At 39.0% G+C, this 19,013-nt stretch overlaps 1 protein-coding gene across 2 annotated transcripts in view; it reads right to left on the reverse strand.

Annotated features, from left to right (window-relative positions):
- Nucleotides 1–17,353, reverse strand: part of LOC131591814 (guanine nucleotide-binding protein G(i) subunit alpha-1) — a 32,259-nt gene extending 14,906 nt beyond the window's left edge. The window contains exon 1 of one of the 2 annotated variants that reach the window (XM_058862884.1): nt 16,890–17,353. In XM_058862884.1, coding sequence (XP_058718867.1) covers nt 16,890–17,007 — 118 coding nt within the window. In that variant the 5' untranslated portion in view covers nt 17,008–17,353. The remainder of the gene's footprint in view (nt 1–16,889) is intronic. The other variant, XM_058862883.1, reaches the window with a different exon arrangement.
- Nucleotides 17,354–19,013: the final 1,660 nt, after the last annotated feature.

Raw genomic sequence — 19,013 nt, forward strand, 5'->3', positions numbered from 1 at the left:
CAGGAGGCTCAGGGGAGACCTGAACACTCTCTACAACTACCTTAAGGATGTTTTAGCCAGGTGAAGTCAGTCTCTTCTCTGAGGTAATAAGCGATAGGGCAATAGGAAATGGCATCAGGCTGTACCAGGAGAGGTTGAGACTGGAAAAATGTCTTCATCAAAAGCACTGTCAACCATTGAAACAGGCTGCCCAGGAAAGTGGTGGTGCCACCATACCTGGAGGTATTTAAAAACTTTAGATCTGGCACCTGGGGACATGGTTCAGTGGTGGGCTTGACAATGCCGGGTTAATGGTTGGACACAATGACATTATAAGCTTTTTCCAAACTAAACAATTCTATGATTCTTTCCAGACAAACCTTAAGCATGCCAAGGCCCTGCTTTCCAGGAAGTGGCCAAACACCTGCATCCCAGTGAGAAGGAAGGAATTAACTCTTCTTTCTACTTTGCTAGTGTGTGCCAGCTATGGCTTTCACTATTAAAACATCATTACCTTGATCCATGACTGTACTTGCCTTCCTTCTATTTTTTCCTTATCCCAAGGGAGAGGAGAGTGATCACACAGCTGTGTGGGTGTTTGGGCTGATCCTGACCAACAGACTCCACTGCTGCAGTGGCAAAAGCACAGACAAGTCAAAGGGCGCTGTTTCTCCCCAGCAGTCAGTATTCATTACACTGTATCCGAGTACTGTATACAATTCTACCCCGCAGAGCCCAGTAAATGAGACAGACAAAAAACAGTTGAAGGTCACCTAGTTGTTTAGAGGGCAATGACATTCAAGGAAAAGCTACAAGGAACTGGACACTTTAATCCTAGAAAGATTGGTGTGAGGAGAAGGTCAGATGTCTTTAAGTTTCTGTCCTTCCCATAACACCCACTTAAGACAGCTTAAAGCAGAAGTAAACTTGCACACAACAAAGAGATGTGAGGCAGTTAACCTCTAGCACAGTCAGTTTCAGTGAGATATAAGGAAGGAGGTACAAGGAACCTTTTCCATGGAAGAGGTTGTACTGCACACGGAGGAAGCAGAAACTCAGCCTCAGAGATCTTCAAATTCAACTGGACAAGGCTCTGAGCAAGCTTACCTGTTTTGATGTTAGTCTGGCTTTGAGCCAAGGGATACTAGATGACCTCTAAGAGCCTCTAGACCTCTAAGAGGTTTCTTCCAACTTAAGTATTTAATTTCTGTAGAACAGAGTATTTCTATACTTAAATACTATAAAGTGCTGCTTTTAGGATATTCCTGTTTTTAAAACAAGTATGTAACTTCAGGACAGGCTCAGGCCAATTTAAGACTGGCTGTTAAAAGTTGTCCCACCTCCTCCCCAGCACTGCTACGATGTGGTTACGAGCGCTGGAACCAAGACAGACATTGAGCTCAGAGGAACAGAGCTGAGGAATAAAGTAGGCCTGTCAGCATCAATCTAGATTGCTTAATGCCATCTGTAGCTCATGTCAAAGCAAAAGACTTAGTTTTTTATAAATCTGCAACTTTCTTTACAGAGCAGCAAAAGTTCTCCAGAGTCTGAGTGGCCATGGAAGTACATTAATATAAACAGAAATTAATATAAACAGAAATCAGAGACACCAGTACAAAAGTCATTTGTTATTTAGACACCTGAAGCATTTATAAACCAAATTAAAAATCTCAAAACAGCTAATTATGCACTTAAGCACAAATAGGTGACAAAAGTTTAAAGATTAGCTTTATTAATTAAATTACTATAATTTGCTTTGGATTAATGTTTTTATTCAAATAATTTGAAGATGGTATATTCCCTGAATTCAACAGCAACTTTAGAGATATTAAGACATATACTACAGCATTTAATTTACACAACCTCATAAAATGTTCTGTTAAAAATTTATCACATTTGAATAACCAAGAATGTCAGTGTCAGGACTAGTTACAGTATAAAAATGTAATTATTTTTGTCATACACTTTGTACTCCATTTTTTGAGTACATGCTCCTCTATGGTGTTAGAATTCACATGTACCAAACACCTACAATTATCATAAAAGCATTCTCAGTAACATAACCACAAACACCCATAATACTCATAAAGAATAATTAAGTCATTTATTACAGAGTACCTAACATCAGCAGTGAGTTCCTGGAAGGTGCATTCCCCTATATTATTTAAAGGAAAATAGAAATGGTTGTGCTTGGTTTGGGTTTCTCCTTTAACTGCATGCTGAAATAACTGCAGCATTCCTAATAATCTTTGCAAAGGACATGGGAAAATTTAACCTTACTCATTGTCCCATAATGAAAGGAAATTCATTATTTTTGAACTGCTGAATGCAGAACTCTGCCAGCTTTTCTGACAGATACACTTCATAAAATTTCCTCCTTTATCTCAGCATAAATTGCCTGTACAGCAAAATGAGAACTAACTTTGGTTTAGAAAGTTTCAGATAGAAGCAAGCAGCATTAAATATTCCACATGACAGTTGCATATAAAATGTCAGAGCTAGCTATACTGTCACAACCAAGCACTACATAAACTTAGACAGACTTGATTTTATATTCCTCAATCATCTAGTAAATTATGCTATTTATTGCTTGCTATTTAAATGTGACACTTGATTTCAGATCACTACTGTCAATAATTTGAACATTCTTATTGGCTCAGTTACAATTTATTTATAACAAAAATATTAAAAAGACATGACAGGTCCGCTTAGACTGCTAGACAGCAGCATGTAATTTCTGAATTTAAGAGAGCAGTGGGCATTTTCTGTTTGTTCACTTTTAAATGTAAGTCTAAATTTACTGTTAAGTCATTACATTAATGGAAGTTTTAATACCTGATTAGTCCTTTCTTCTCCTTCCACACTTTATATCCTTCATATTCTCCTCAAAAAAGGGCAACACAATCTACAAAAATCTAAACTAAAGAATTTTAAAACTTTTGTTCACATAGTTGACTAAGAACATAACTTGAATTAAATCTAATACTCTTCCTACACAAAGCAGGTAGATGTTTATGCTTCATTATGCAGACTGCCAAAGTATGGGAGCAAAGCACATCCAACTTAAATAGCAAAATTTCACATTTTCCCCAGAGATTCCACTATAATCTGAAGGGTCTTCTGCATCAAAGTTTAATACTCAGGCTCTACCTTCAGATGTCATTATTTCCCAGCTAGTATTGTACTATGCATAGCAGTCATTTACCTGGATCCAGCATGAACTCTGACTGCACCCCATGACTCCAGAGCCAGCACATAAACCCAGGCCTGTGACTTAACCCTACTGCACCACGGTGAAGCTAATGCTCAGCTAAATAAGAAGGACTAAGTGCACATTATGATTTTTCTTTCAAAGACAACTCTCTGCTTTGGAAATAGAAAAAAATCAAAGTATCTTGTTCAAAAAAATCCCCCAATCAAAAAAACACTTAGCACATCAGTCTTAATGCATCTTCCCTTTGAAGGAACCAAGTAATAAGCCAAGCAGAGTTCAAATAAATTTAAGAAACAGCTAAAGCAGTATTTGATTCTCCAAGCTGTGTTTGGTCAATTACAGGAGAAAAAAAAAAAAAAAAAAAAAAAAAAGACTGGCTTGGACTCAATCTTTATTTTATCACAGGGTGATAAAATCATTTAGGTTCTTTTCCAATCTAAATGATTTTATCACCCTATGACTCACTACTAGTGAATTGTAGCAAACACCATCTTAGATTGAACATTCTTTTCCAATTAAGCAAATCCCTGTTTAAAATTAATTGAAACATTTAATAATTTGATTAAAATTAACAGGTAAGCAAAAATGCTACTTTAAAATACTAGAATGTCTCATGATTTAGTATCCCACACACTGCCTACATAGCAAGGATTCCAGAACTACTAATTTCTGGAACAAATGTTTTATGCATCCAAGTACCAAAAACACTGCTTGGAAAGGCTGAGATCTTAACAGTAACATTTCTAACTTCCAACATTTTTGCTAATTGTTTACTGAAGAAACCAATTAAATACCAAAATAAAAAGCAAGGCAAATTTCTAGTTCACAGTATCCCTCTTTGGACAAAATTAACTGTCAAGTATAACTATTCTCTAATAGAATAAATATACTCCTTGTAATATGAACATGGAAAAAAAATGCAGACTAAATTAAAATAACTTAAGCATTAGATAAAATCTGAAGAGAAAAAATTGGGTTGGCTTTGAAATAGCACCAAATAAGTCAGACTAAGGAACACAATCCACAAAAAAGTAGAACAGCCTTGTATGTTGCCAGAAGAGAGTTCATGTATGGGCAAGAGTAATTAATTTAAAACTTTCAACAGATATTTGCCAGCTTTCCAGCCTGTAGAATAGGACACTTAGACCAGATTAATTTAAGCATAAAGACAAATGTGAAATTTAAAATAAAATACATGGACTTGTACAGTTTTGGGTTGAGGTACTGTCAAGTTCTCTCCCCACAACTTTCCTATCCAATTCTGTCAGACACTTGAACTTCACAATAGAAAACACAAGCTGGATGGTGCCTGCTTCTCAGCTGCCAAGAGAGGTGCTGGTCACAGCAGAAGCTAAACACTCAGTGATTTCTACTCTTTCTGCTATAGGGTCAGTAATCTCTTACAAAAACACATGGCTTTGTATGTGGAAGCATAATCTCTTAAATTTATCAGCTTATGACACATTATCAGACAAGAGATTAAATTAGAATGCAAGCTGCTAATCAGTGTTACTATACTCAAAATACATCAATGCTGGTACAAGAAACCCACAGTGGAAACTTTGCTACAACACACTCCAGACAGGTTGAAAACAAAATGAAACATTCTCTGAAACCCACACTGCTCTATCTGCCTGAATTTTCTAATTTCGTCCACTCCCCTTTTTGAAGTCATCCAAAAGTAGCAGTTACCTACACCATCTGGTATTATTCTTATTCTGGGGTAGCTGCTGGCCCTGGCAGTTTATGTCCCTTTTCCCCTTCCCAAGTGTTCTCATACAGTCAACCAAAGGTAGATAGCACTCATTACATCTAAAGTGGCAATAATCTTGGAATTTCCACAGCTACTGGAATTTGAATGTGCCAGGAATCTTTCAACAAATTAAGTATCTGTATGATTAGTATCTTGCAGAAAATTAGCCATGTAGTAATAGTGTGAATCCCAGGTTACATCACTGATTTGAACCAGAGAAGTGACAGACTAAAATTATGGCACTGATTTAGATAAAAGACCTGAAATAATTCTCCAGTTTTCAGTAGCTGCATGCTTAGTCCTACAGAAGCAGTATCATTTACACCCATACACCACTGCTACTATTGTAAATTCCCTAACAAATCAAAAATTAATTACAACTAATTATTTCTTTCCCAGGTCGTTGGTATTGCTATTGGTAGATGTTTGAAATCAACTGTGTACAATAAAATAGTTGATCTGTTACACATAAAACCACATTTAACAAAACTGTTAAGATAAAATGTCACCTTGAGAATCAATCAAGTATAAACTCATGGTAGCATCCTGTATGTTTATTCAGGTCTAGATGTCTAATAGACTGCTCTGAGTTTCTTAAATAACTAGGCTGTAACTAGAGCAGTGATTAAGCACATAAACAAATGATAATTAGTTTAGTACTGAAACAATAAGTAGAAAATATAAGTTTATATTCAGTATAACCTCTGGAACCCAATGAATTCTAAAAATAAATTTACAGTGAAACAAAGAGGGCACAGACTCCATTTTGCAAACCTTAAGGTAACTTTTTTTCACATCTTTATCCTTAGAAGTATGAATTGAGTTTTCAGTTACTTTCAGCTACTAATCTTCAATTAGTGCTTCATATCTTTTTATGATAAAGGTGTTATGAAATGTTATTTTTCCTTAGAATTCAATCATGTGATAAGCAGATACCTCAGCAGAAATTATGTGCAATTTTATGAACCACACAAAATTAAACACAAGCAGCTTTTGCATACAAATTCTACCTAGCTTTTCAAAAACATTTCTGTATTCCTCAGCTGTTTTAAATAACTAGCTCCTGCTACATAGTAGGAACCCTTCTATCATTATGTGCATCACTTATAGCATAACTGTACTGGGGAGTTGCCTCATTCTAAAGGAGAGCACCAGTACAATGCCAAGTGTCATATTTCAGAAACTTTGTAAGACATTTAAAAGAAAATGTGGTGCCTTGGAATTGAAGCTACTTTAAAAAGACGTCCAGAATGTACAACAGAACTCTTAAACACCAGTATCTCTGCCTTAGACAAGGACAGTGCCAATGCAATTTTCCTCTTCAATTCAGACAGAGGCGCAGCCTCCTTCCTGTGAAGTGTCAAACCCAGCAGGACCATGACAGGCTAAGAGACAAAGGTTTGAAAATAAACCTCTCACTTATGCCAGAAATTAAATACAGGTGTGAATGCAACTTTGGAGATGAAAACCACTTGGTAATCATGCTTGCTACCTGACAACTACATGGCACACCACCAGCAGCTAAACATTTGTGGCTTCAGGTTTATCTAAAATGTCAATACTGACACCAGTTTGATCAGATTAGCCGTCGGCTACTTAAATGTATCAAAAGCCAGCACCCACACTACTATCATCCAATATACTTGGGAACCTCTTCAAAATTCAAAGCCCAAAAACTTGCTAGTATTTTGAACGGAACTTCAATATAGCAAATAACTGTCTCCTCTAGAAAACTGAAGAAACATTTTAATTTGCAACTTAAAATTCAAGTGGCTTTCTTCTTCCATACAAAGTAGTGTGCTGAGAAGCAATTACTGCATAATTTAAAATCATGGTATGACAGAATATGATTAAAGTCCTTCTTGAATATTAGTTTCAGTGGTTATTGTATGTGAGCCCAATCTAGAAGATAAATGCTGACTGCTGCAATAGAAAGAACCAAGTCCTTTACTCTTTCAATGTCTATCAAGAGAGTTACCATCAGTTTTTGCCAAGAGTACAGCATGCCTCATCCAGACCTTCAAATATATATCTAATACACCTTCCAAAAATCTAGAGTGCCTTGACATTGCTCCTCACAGTGTGGTTGGCCTTCATGGCCTTTTACAGTGCAACATGCTATAAATACGGTGTGCTATAAAAACTGTGTGTGCATTTCTATCAAAGCAGGAAAAAGATCGCACACGTATCTCTACTGATTTTATTCAAAGCTCTACTTGTTACGTAACACCAAGGCATTAGTTGCAAATGTGATAAATGGGTACTGTCGAAGTTTATACCAGGGAAAATGCAATTACACTAAAAGCTGTCCCATTATTGTAGAAACAAAGCAATAAACTTCAGTTCATGTAAATTTTCAGTATTCATCCCCACCTAACTTAAAAGTGTTTTTCATCCTGTAGCTCAATGACTAAGATCTACAAAAATAAGGAGAATAAGCATATTGAAAGCTGACCTAAATTCACTTCAATGTCTCCAACTCCAAGAGAACCTGAATGGACTTAAAGTGACAGAGATTAAAATGTTAAGGATCCTAGACATCAGTGAATGATTTCTTTCAAATACAAGTACTTTCATAAGTCCTATTTGTATTTGAAGCAAGAAAGAAAATTAATGAGCATAGTCAACCTTTTTTTTTGTTATATGCACATACATTTTGCACACAAAACTACCCTCAAGTAGGGTGAGCAGTACTTAATATATATATATATATATGTCTTTTTTGGGATTTTATTGTTGTTTAAATAGAATTTGTATTTAACCAGTCTCATATTAAACAGACAGCTTTGAAGTATATAAAAATGTCAGTCCCCTCCAAGACAGTTGCACCCAATAATCCCAGAAGCAAGGAGTAAGACAGACACCTACCTAAATAGCAGCCTGTTAGGCTTCAAACAAGTATGGGATCAAAGGCTGATGTAACATAACCCCAAACACTTCTATGTCCCAGAGCAGCAGACAGAGAAAATAACATAAATAGACCCTCATCAAGGAATTAGATGACAGTGTTTGCTAGCTAACACTGCAGCCCTAAAGCATATTAGAAGGGATCCATGTCAACAATTTGAGAGCTTTATGCTTAAGTATTTATATGCTTTAGAAAGTATGTAAAGGTTTTGCCAAGAGTTTACCAGATTTATTAAGGATCTGCATACAGCTGAGAAATCCACTTTCAAAATGCTTCAAGAAATATTTAATGCATCAAGAATACAGACAGCACTTCAGTGAGACTTCGCAACTTATTTTCAGTCCACCACTGTATAAAACATTATTGGTAGATATGAAGTCAAAAAGATTCAAAATAACATTTCTTTAACTAAAATCTATAAATAATCAAAACAATTGTCTGGTTTACTCTCAATTTGTTTATTGCAAGACCCGCATCTCCAGTAATAGAAAGTTTTAAAACCGCATTCCAACACTTCATTCACACTGTATTCTATTTTAATATTACTACAACTTTACTGTTGCCTTCATTCTCTTCTCTATTCCCTGTTTGGACACGGGGCTGGCAGTACTTCCTGCCCACTTGCATTCTTCACCAAGAACTGCCAGGTAGGAGAGGATTTTTCCTAGCCAAGCCTACAACCTCCTAAACAGAAGAGCATGAAGAAGCACAGATCTGATACTCCCTGGACTTGGAATGAAAAGAAACTCCTACCTCTAACTTGCAATCAGTACATTCCTTAAGGTAGGCTGTCTCTACCTCCTATTGTAGCAAATAAGTCTTAAGAAAGTGAGTTTTGAATAGTTTAATGTGTCTACCAAGTGGACCTTGCAGGTGAACACAATTTCACATTATTCCTAATTCATTTCTACAGTGAACTGTACACAGAAATACAGAAATTGAAAGTATCCTATTCTGCATCCTATTCTGCATCCATTTCCCCCTCCTGCTACTCGGCATTTCCAGTACTCCATCTGCATCCAGCACATATCTCTGCTCCTCATCATGCTTTGAGTCAGGTCCTCATCAGACCATTATGAAATATCAGTTGAACTGATCACTCTAGCAGCAAACGAAGTCCAATCAGGACAGCCAGTTTGACTATTCAACCAGCAAAGAACTGAACAACGCATTTAAAAGTGACAGGGAGAGTGCAAAGCTATTCAAGCCAGATGCTGCAAGTGCGCTTTCCTTTTTAGCAAGGCAGAGCTTCTAGAATAGCTCTGCTGCTTGTAAGATAACATCCACTGCTTATTTCCAGCATTCCAATACAGATTTAGAAAGTAGGCAAGACTCTCTTGAGTTTTACTGGAAACCATTAAAAACACCCAGAGATTCAGAATATCCTTACAACTGTGATTGACAAAAACTTCCAATATGATTCAAATACCTACAACAGCTTCATCCATGTAAAAAACCCAAAGTTGTATGCAAAAAATTATTTTATCAACTTTGGAAAAGGGAGATGGGATTACAGGTAGCCATTTGATTGCAACAGTACTTTCAATTCAAGAAACAGGTCATATAAAATTCTAGAATATTAATTATAAACCCGCTTCACATTTTCAACAGGAATTTTCATTACAGTACATTGATTACTTCTATAAAAACAATCTGCTTAGAGCAATGATTGTAAAGACCTCCCATCCATTCTGGTTGCCTAGATACTGTTATATTTCATTAAAGATTTAATCAGGTACTTTTGCTAAGTATATTACTCACTACAAAAGCAGCACTACATATCTATTAGAATATTTGAAAAAGTAATGAAGTCTGGTCTATTTCATAAGTTGAAGCACAGCACATTTGAATGGTGCTGATTCCTTTAAATAAGTTGCTTCACAAAAAGAATTCTCTAATTTCAGTATCAATTTTACAGGTACATACAATATTGAAATTTACATATATTGGTATAAATACAAACTACCCATATAAACATACATCTATAAGTCAACACAGCAACTTGATTACAAGTTGATACCAAATCATACCAGAGGTGCTCTTGTTTAAAGCTTTAATAACCGTTCAATTACCAAAGCCAGAAAACTAATTTACTTGCTTATCACATGTTTAACAAAGCCCTTACTTAAAGAATTGGTTCGTAACTCCTTTCTGTCAATTAGCCCCATCAGAGATACTGAAAGAATTGTGCCAAAAGTAACTTTTAAAAAGTAACACAGAAATATGTTTCAAAGGAAGGGGTAGTCAGCAATTGAACCAAAATGAAACAAAGTCAAAATCTAACTTCAACTGGTAAGACACTTTGAAATCAAGGATTGGTGAATATGGGTATCTGTGACTCGAAGTGATACTTAGGCCTATAAATTTTAAGATATAGATAACCCCAGAGACCTTGAAGTTGGCTCCATAGCTTTGCAAACTCTAAGGGAAAGCTGTGATGATGGGAAGCATCTTCCAAATCTTCAACTCTAAATATTCCTTACACCTGTACTGTAAAAGACTATGAGCAGTCACAAACAAGGGTAATTAGTCTACAAAAATCACTCTTTTACTTCCCATCTTTACTAAGAAATGTTATTTTGTCTTGTCTACGCCTACTTAATTGTCAAGGAGAACAAATGTTCAGCATTAAGAAGAGTTCAAATCACTTACTGCAGAAGCATACAGTCCCGGTACACAAAAGTGGCTCAGCAAAACCAGTTTATTTTTGTCCTAATAGCCTAATTTCAAAATCTTAGTTATCCTTCCACTCAGAAATGTCACTTAGTTAAGCCACGTAAAAAATTGGACTTCTGAGAGTGAAAAGTTTTGAGTGTGAAAAATCCAAAGTTCTGATACTTCCAACTACTCTATATACCTTACCAATTTCAATACTTTGTGGATAGAAAATCTCTCAGGAAAAACCAACCAAGCTCCATTTATAAAATAATTGTGCAATTTACACAAAGCATGAGGTAACAGCAGAGCACTGAGCAAACAAGGGGAATAAATAGAACAGCAAACCTAGGCAAAAGCTGCACAATGACTAAGATTCAGAATACGAAGTTTTTATTAATACAGGTTCTCCTATACATGTCTGGGGAAAAAACCTCAAACTTTTAATAGCTAATTATCTAGTCAGTTAAGATCTTTACTTCAGTGTTTCCATGGCAAAAAAAAACCCTCATCCTCACACCTAACAGAACACCTTAAATACCTCTTTTCTACATCCAGTTTTGCTGTACCACAACATTTGCCAGATAGCATGTTACAGGAAATACAGCAGACATCCATCAGCTGGACAGCAAAACTGACTTCAGAATTTTATGCCCTCTGAGCCAGACTCATGGCTTGGTTTCAAATTATTTAGCCAGACTTTAGGATGTGCTGGCTACTCAATTATTCCTCCTCAGAGAACCAAAACAACTAAAGGGTAAAACGTAGCACCAAAAGAACAACCCACTTTGGCAATATGAGTATATAAATCACTACAGCCTAACTGCAGCACAAAGCCCCAAGTTCAAGTTGTGCCAACACAACTATGCAGGGAGCTGTACTGTAAAGTCTAGTTCTGATGCAAGCTAAAAGTAACTTCACAAAAGGAGGCTAGCTGAAACACACAACCACTTCAGTAATATAATCCACAGGACAGAATAAACTGTCATATATGACAATGATGATACAACAAACTGTGTTGCCAAAAAAAGTAGGAAGGTACCAATTACACTATAGTGTATTACAAAATTTATGAGTGATCTTGAGGTACCACTGCTACTGGGAGTGGACAGTTTACCAAAAAAGTACCTTGTAAGAGCCCCCAGTTCAGAAGGGGAAAAAAAAAATAGAAAAAAAAGGAGGGAAAAAAAAGCAGCAGTTTTATATTGTTTTTGAATGAAAATTTGAAGAAAAATCATTTCTCAAGCTTAAAATGTTTTCTGACTCTTAAAACTTTAAAAAAAAAATCCTTAATACCTGGTACAACACAACTAATTTTTATGTATCTATAATTAGACTTTTTAATCAAGATTTTATAAAAGCAAAGTCACTGATACTAGTATCACAAGATGGCACAATGCAGCTTCTCTTTAACCCTTTCTAAAACAGTATGTACTTAAGCAAATTTTGTCTTAAGAATGCTGAAGAACTAAAATCATGATATAATCATAATAGTGATTTTATAAAGTGACTTCCAAAAAGAAGAAATATAAGGCAATAGAAGACCTGAAATCTCTAAGATAATTTGTATTAAAGTCTATACACACATTAAAGACCAATATTATGATGTTGCAAACTTTTACACCAATATTCAAATAGATGGAGACAAGCATAAAAACTCACACTGCAATTGTACAAACACAACCATAACTAAATGGGTGTGCTTTCTGCACATCCCTGAGTCTCCTTTCACAAATGCAAGGGGGATTATTGCTCTATGAGAATCTAGTCACTCAACATAAATAACATCCTGAATGGCAGAGTCCAGCTGTACCATACTAAAATGCAAGAGAGCTCCTCGTTCAGAACTCCTTCTAAATCTAAGGAGACAGGAAGGAATGGGGAGGTGGCGGTGTTCACAATAACATGAACAAGATCAACAAGTGAAAAACCAAACACTAACATTCAACACTTCTTTTAGGTATCACAAATCAGTTTTTAAATAAGAGGTGAACTTTGTAAGCATCTGCAGATAGCTGTCTCTGAAGGCATGACAGGAAATAGTTTGTTAGAAATGTTTTAGACTAGGCTGGTATAGTTCATGAGGATAAGGTCAACATCTCCAAAACGTGCAATACTTGTTTGTGAGAAAAAGGCTTTTTTGAGAGATCCCTTAAGTTTCCACTTCTAAAGTCTTGCCTGCAAGTGTGGAGAAAAAGAATATTCTGGAGGAAAGGCAAGAGAAGTAATGGTACAAACAGCACAAATCTATTTTTTTCTGTCCAACGTGCAACAGGGTCTGGGAGAAGCTAGGTACTTCTGCCAAGCACTGTGAAGATCATGCTACTGAGAAGATGAGTATGCAGCAGGAGTCAGTTTGGCTGAACAGACAGAAAGATGCAGGTCTGGAACAAAAGGAAAGCAAATGGAAAAAGATGCCCAAGATGTGAAGAATTAAAAAAACAATTAAATTGAATAGTTCTAGTTACCATCTTAAGCAACAGGAAGCTGAAATGGAAAAGATTAAATGCAGCACTGCCTGAAGTTAAATGTCACTTATCTTTAAGAACATGGCATGCACACATTCCAGTATGAATCACAAGGTTCTATTCAAGAACAGAATAGTGGCTCTGCTAGTCATGAAGACGAAGGTATCCAGTGAGCTTAAATCTACAACTGTGATTATCCAGAAAGGGCACAAACAATGACAGCTGTCAAACACATGGCCTGCGACTTCTTGGATCCCAGGACCCAGTCCTAAAGAATGTTTAAGACCTATCTATTGCCTTTCTCATCCAAGATACAAAGAACATTAACACCAAATTTGCTATTTGCAAAATGTTAGGTGAAGGATGCAATAATTCAAAAGACAAAGTGCTAATCCTGTAAACTTATGGTGAAAATTTGAATGTATTCATAAAATCTAATGAGTTTAACCTCATACAAGGAGGCATTCTACCAAACTGGGTACTGCCTGTTCTCCTGCTGTTGGCATAAATTCAGTCCTATGTGCTCTAGCTAATTCAACAGAAATGTGCTTGCAGATGCACACCTGACCAGGATCACGTGTCTATTAAATTCAGCCCACAGACCCACCACTCAGAATCACCACCTCCCAGCATGAGTAGAATTACATTCATCCTGCAAGCATCACTAGAATTTTTATTTGTTGAATATTAAAAGTTAGGATGAGGAACCATGGAAGAAAAAGCCAACTTGAATCTACTATTTTCTTATAAACTGCTGTTCCAAAATCTTAGACTGAGTTTATCTGTTAAAAAAAAAATAGAAAATACAAGAAAAGAAAATATTACTTCAATTAGAACACAAGTTTAGGAACTGTCAAGTTCCTAAATAAACAAATATACTTCTGAACAAAAGTATGCACTTTTGTATGTTGAACATTTGGTGATGGCCAATATACTATACTGCACTTATAAATTTTGTTAAGTTCTCATGAAACTTAAGTATTTCTTTCTTATACATTGATTGAAAATAGTACCAAAATAAATAAACTTGTTTACGTAATGGTTTTAAAAGATAAAACCATCAAATCCGATGTATAAACAAGCATTTTCCATCTGGCCTACCAACTACAAGCACAAATTCAGCTTACTTCTAAGAATGACAGTTCTCAGAAGTTTTCCAGGAAAGGCTCTCATGCTGTTGGGATAGCACATTGAAGTGCATAGAATTACAAGGTTAAAACAGATATACATAGATAATGTTTAGAATCCAATATTTTTTTATTCCTAATACCTGCATTCCAAATTTTATGAAGTGATGAATCAATTTACAGACATGACAAAAGAACTTAGATAATCCAATTCAATAGTACGTTCTACAGATTAAATATATCTTATTCCTAGAGAAAGGACAACAAAAAATAAAACTAGCATGGATCAGTGATATTGTTCACAGTGATGGTGCAGGTACAGCAATGTCACATCCCTCTCAATTAAATCCTTGCAATTTTCTGGTTTTTTTTTAAAAAAACAAAACTAGAAAAGTATATAATAGAAGAAATTAAATTTCCGGTCTAGAAATACACTGATTTTATGAACACATCTTCTCTCAATTGAGCATTCTAGCTCAAACTTCAGTAGGATTCTGTAATCACCATGCAAAAATAAAATTTTTATATATGCTGGAATAAATCCAATTTATTGGGTCAATAATGATATGTGTACTGATACATGACCTTTTCCTACATAAACAAGGGGTTTCAGATGCCACTCACACATTGCATTTTCCTGGCAGCAGACCACAATTTGTACTTTTCCTTTTATTCCAGTATCTTTTTAGCAGAACAAACCCATAAATAGATGTAGGAGTACAACCGAGTAGATGATAAACTATGACATGTGGGCGGAACAAGCAATTGGGAAAGTGAGTGGTGAGAAGAAAGTGACTCTAGTGGAAATAACTTTAAATAGTTTTGCCATCAGATAAAGAATGCACATCACATTCAAGACATCTGACAGACTTGCAAGGAAGAGGAAAAGAAAAACTTTCATTCCAAAACATGTGAAATACATACATGCATCTGTGGGTATATGCACAAAACCTCATCCAGAGTTCACTAAACATTTAGGTAATCATTATTTAAACCATCATCCCACCACTGGTCCCAGGAGAAGACAGGCTGCCAGCCTTCACACCTCCTTTTAGTAGGGGAGAGGGAAATGCTAACCCAAGTGAGCTGCTGCTCAGAACACCGTGAGAGCCCACATGTATTGGACCATTTGCTCCACATTCTTAGATCTCATGACAGCCCAGCAGAAAGGCTTTCCAGCGTTAGAAACAGAGAAATTTATGAAATTTAAGCTCATAACATAGGACTTAGTATGTAAGAGCATTAAAATAGTGACAAAATCCATTCTTAAGTTCAAAGCATCTTTAAACAGACGTCACCTATATCCAAGAATCATGATGAAAAATTACAGGCACTACAAGTTCCATACAGAAGGGCAAAACATTGAAAATTAATTTCAAATGCTTTGCCACACGACACAAATTGTTACCTTGCCACTTTTTAAAACTGTAGTAATATCAGCAGTATTGCTATTAACACAGGAAAACCTTTCTGTACAACAAACTGAGGATTCCAAAGGTGGTCAGGACTAGGCACAGTACCAGCCCAAAACCTAACAGATTTAGGTTTCCACTAATAGGCTTCCACTTCCACTTCCTGGAAAACAATTAAAGCTTTTGTTTCTGGCTTATCTCACAAGTTAAATTTTAAATCTAGAAAACCATTAGGATCTTTGTTTTTTCCCATGCTAGGTTTGCTTCATTTCTTCATCTACAATAAAAGTTTCTCAGTCTTTTGTCCCTTTCTGGAGCCATCTTAGAATTTAGCAACAGAAAGTTATTTAAGAGGTCTATTACGTTTGTAGTGAATAGAGCACTGCAGGAGAGCAAAATCAATGTCGAGGGGAGTGAGAAACTGTGCATCATTTAAAAAATTTGCCCAAAACGTCACCTCTGAGAGGGAAGCTGCAACTCAACAGCTATTTTAACTTGCTATTAGAAGGATCCAGTCTGGTTTAGTTATACAGAATATACTGCAAAACTTCCTACATTAATTCAATGCAGTCTTGCAGCATTCAGCTGTCCTCAGTCTACAGTAGTTTTAGTCTTATACAAATGTATTCTAACTAAATTCTAACTAAAATATTCTAACTTTCTTTTTTCTTGTAATTTTTAAAATAACCTTATCTTCACACACAAGGATATCTTAAAATATACAAAAAGTCAAGCTTCAAGTACTTTGAGCAAAACTGAAGAACACATGATGGTACACTATAAGTCGTTATATTACACACCTAGTAGCTCCATCAGGGTGGTATTTCTTGGTTGTAAGATCTCAGAAACATATGCAAGTTACACAAAAATTAAAAAAAATAACCGAAAAAAAAAATACACCAAAAAGTTGAATGTTGCTTTGCCTTTTGTTCTTTTGACACTTTTCTATACTTTACTCTCACAGCAACAGTTAAGGAGTTATCCGGGTCTACAAGAAAAAATTAAGAATAAATATCCCCCAACGTAACATATTTCCTTCCTTTCAACAGAGGAACAGAGAATCCAGGTTAAAAGTTTCAGGCGTTATCCCCTTCCTATGAAGTCAGGGCCCGGACAGCCCACGCCGTGCCGCTTCCCCGGGCCGCTGCCTCCAATCCCTCAAGCAGCCGAGGCGCCCACCTGCTCCAGGAAGCTGCTGCGCCTTCCGCAACCCCAAAACTTCTGAGGGGCCCCGAGCACGTACCCCGGGGTCCGAGGGCAGCACCGCCCCTCTCCCAGCCGGCGGGTTCCTATAAAAGTATACCCCTCGGCAGGCGAGAGAACATCGCGGGGCGGCTGCCTCAAGAGGAGCCTCCTCTCACGGCATCCCTTACCTAAGAGGAGCAGCTTGACCTCCCTGGCCGCCTTCTCGCCGTCCTCCCGCAGGTTTCTGTCGATCATCTTGCTCCTCTCCACCGCCGCCTTGTCCTCGGCGCTCAGCGTGCAGCCCATCTTGGGAAGGGGCTGTTTGGCTCCGCCGGGAGAAGTGAAGCACGGAGCGGCGGGGTTCGGCGCCGGGAGCGGCGGGGAGGCGCTGAGGAGGGAGGGGGAGCGAGCGCTCCCCGCTCGCTCTCTCCGTCCCCCGCTCCCTCACCTGGGGCGCAGCGGCGTCGCGGGCACCGCACGCCGGGTTCGCCTCGGGGCCAAGACTGCAGGCAGCGAGCGGGAAGGGGCGCGGGTAGGCTCGGCCGGGGGAGCGCGGAGCGGGGGCAGCGGGGCTGCGGACGGGCGGACCGAGGCCTCACACCGGGGCCGCCGCTCCCGCCGCCGGCCCTGAGGCTGCTGCGCGCGGCACCGCCCCCGCCCCGCCGGAGGCGCGCGACCGCGCGCGCACCGCCCACGCCGGGAGGGGAGAGAGGAGGGGCGCGGGCGCGGGGAGCGCGTGCACGGCGGGAAGCGCGGCGGGCGCGGCCGCGCGTGCGCACAGCGGTGGCGAGGCGTTTTGGGGCGGGGGGCGGGATGGGGGGAGCGCAGCGGGAGCGGAACGTAAACGAGGCTGGAAACCGGGGCACGGCGGGATGCGAACGCGAATGGGGCTGGAAACGGGGGCACAGCGGGAGCGGAACGCGAACGGGGCTGGGAGCGGCACGGGCGCCGGGCACCTGCCAGGGTGGGGCTCCAATTTAAACTGCTCGCGCGCGGGAGGTTCCATTGCTCGGTGGGGCGGGGGAGCTCCGGGCAGGGCTCTACCAATGGGTACCCCAGGGGGGTTGCAGGAGCCGGGCTCCTTGTCCCCTCCCGCCCTGTCCCGCTGTTCCCGCTGCTGGGACCCAGGGAAGCACCTCGGGACCCAGCCCCGCCGGCACTGGGTGCTGCCTCTGCTTTCGACAGGGGCAGGAGCAGGGCTGGCTCTTACAGCAGTACTTTACCCCACGAGGCCGAAGCCAAACGAACTGTCCCACCTCACGGCTCAAGGCTGCTCACGTCGCTCTCTTTTCCTATGGACCTTATTTCATCCATGTATACGAGTATTTAAATGGGGAAGGGGGTGCCAGGAGCATGGAGCCGGGCTGTTCCCGGTGGTACCAAGCAGTAGGACGAGGGGTAACAGGAGGAAATTGGTGCACACATCGTTCTACCTGAACATGAGAAAGAGCTTCACTGTGCAGTGACCGAGCACTGGAAGATTGCCCAGAGAGGCTGTGGAGCCTTCCTCATGGAGGTACTTCAGCACCATTTGGATGCAATCCTGGGCCATGTGCTCTGGGATGACCCTGCTTGAGCAGGGAGGTTGGAACAGATGCCCCTCTTGTGGTCCCCTCCAACCTGACACTGATTCTCTGCCGTATCTCAGAGCTCAGGCTTGGGGCGGTCAGTACATCTGTGACCTGTTAGAGCTTGTTTTATGATTTGTTTTGCTCTTTAATGTAAAAACGCTAAAAAAACTGCAATGTTTACAAGTGGTTCCTCACCATGCACATGTTGCGCTGTTTGGATTGCAAAAGAAAGATCCCGTTACCCGATAATAGGATCACAAATGAGCAAATGAGGTTGAAGGGACCTCGGGATAATCCAGCCCAAGGTCAGCTGAGCTGCGGTATGACTGGGACCCACCACCCTGGCTGTGAGCACCGATGGGGTGAAGCAGTGATTTCACTGAAATTCATAGATAAAACTGTGCACAGCCGATAAAACTTTGTGAATCTCGGAAAAAACTTCAGTCAAAACATAAGGCACAAAAGCCTACAAGGCAAATCTGTTAAATTAAGATTCATCATTCCAGTGAGTCCTTAGGATTTTTTGTTTCTATAGAATCTCAAGAACTTCTGCCCCCAGAATGAGCTCAAAAAGAGCAGCATTTTACAGCACAGAAGGTGTTTTAGCATTAGAGTGCAAAGACTTTAAGTCAGATGCAGCTATTACTATACTAAGCAAATCAAAAGGCTTTTTTTCCTGTAATGCTCAATGGAAAAGTGTATCAAATGTTCTATTTTTATTGAATGTGTTGGCTTTTCTTC

This window comes from Poecile atricapillus, chromosome W, assembly GCF_030490865.1.
Source record: "Poecile atricapillus isolate bPoeAtr1 chromosome W, bPoeAtr1.hap1, whole genome shotgun sequence".
Classification (NCBI taxonomy): Eukaryota; Metazoa; Chordata; class Aves; order Passeriformes; family Paridae; genus Poecile; species Poecile atricapillus.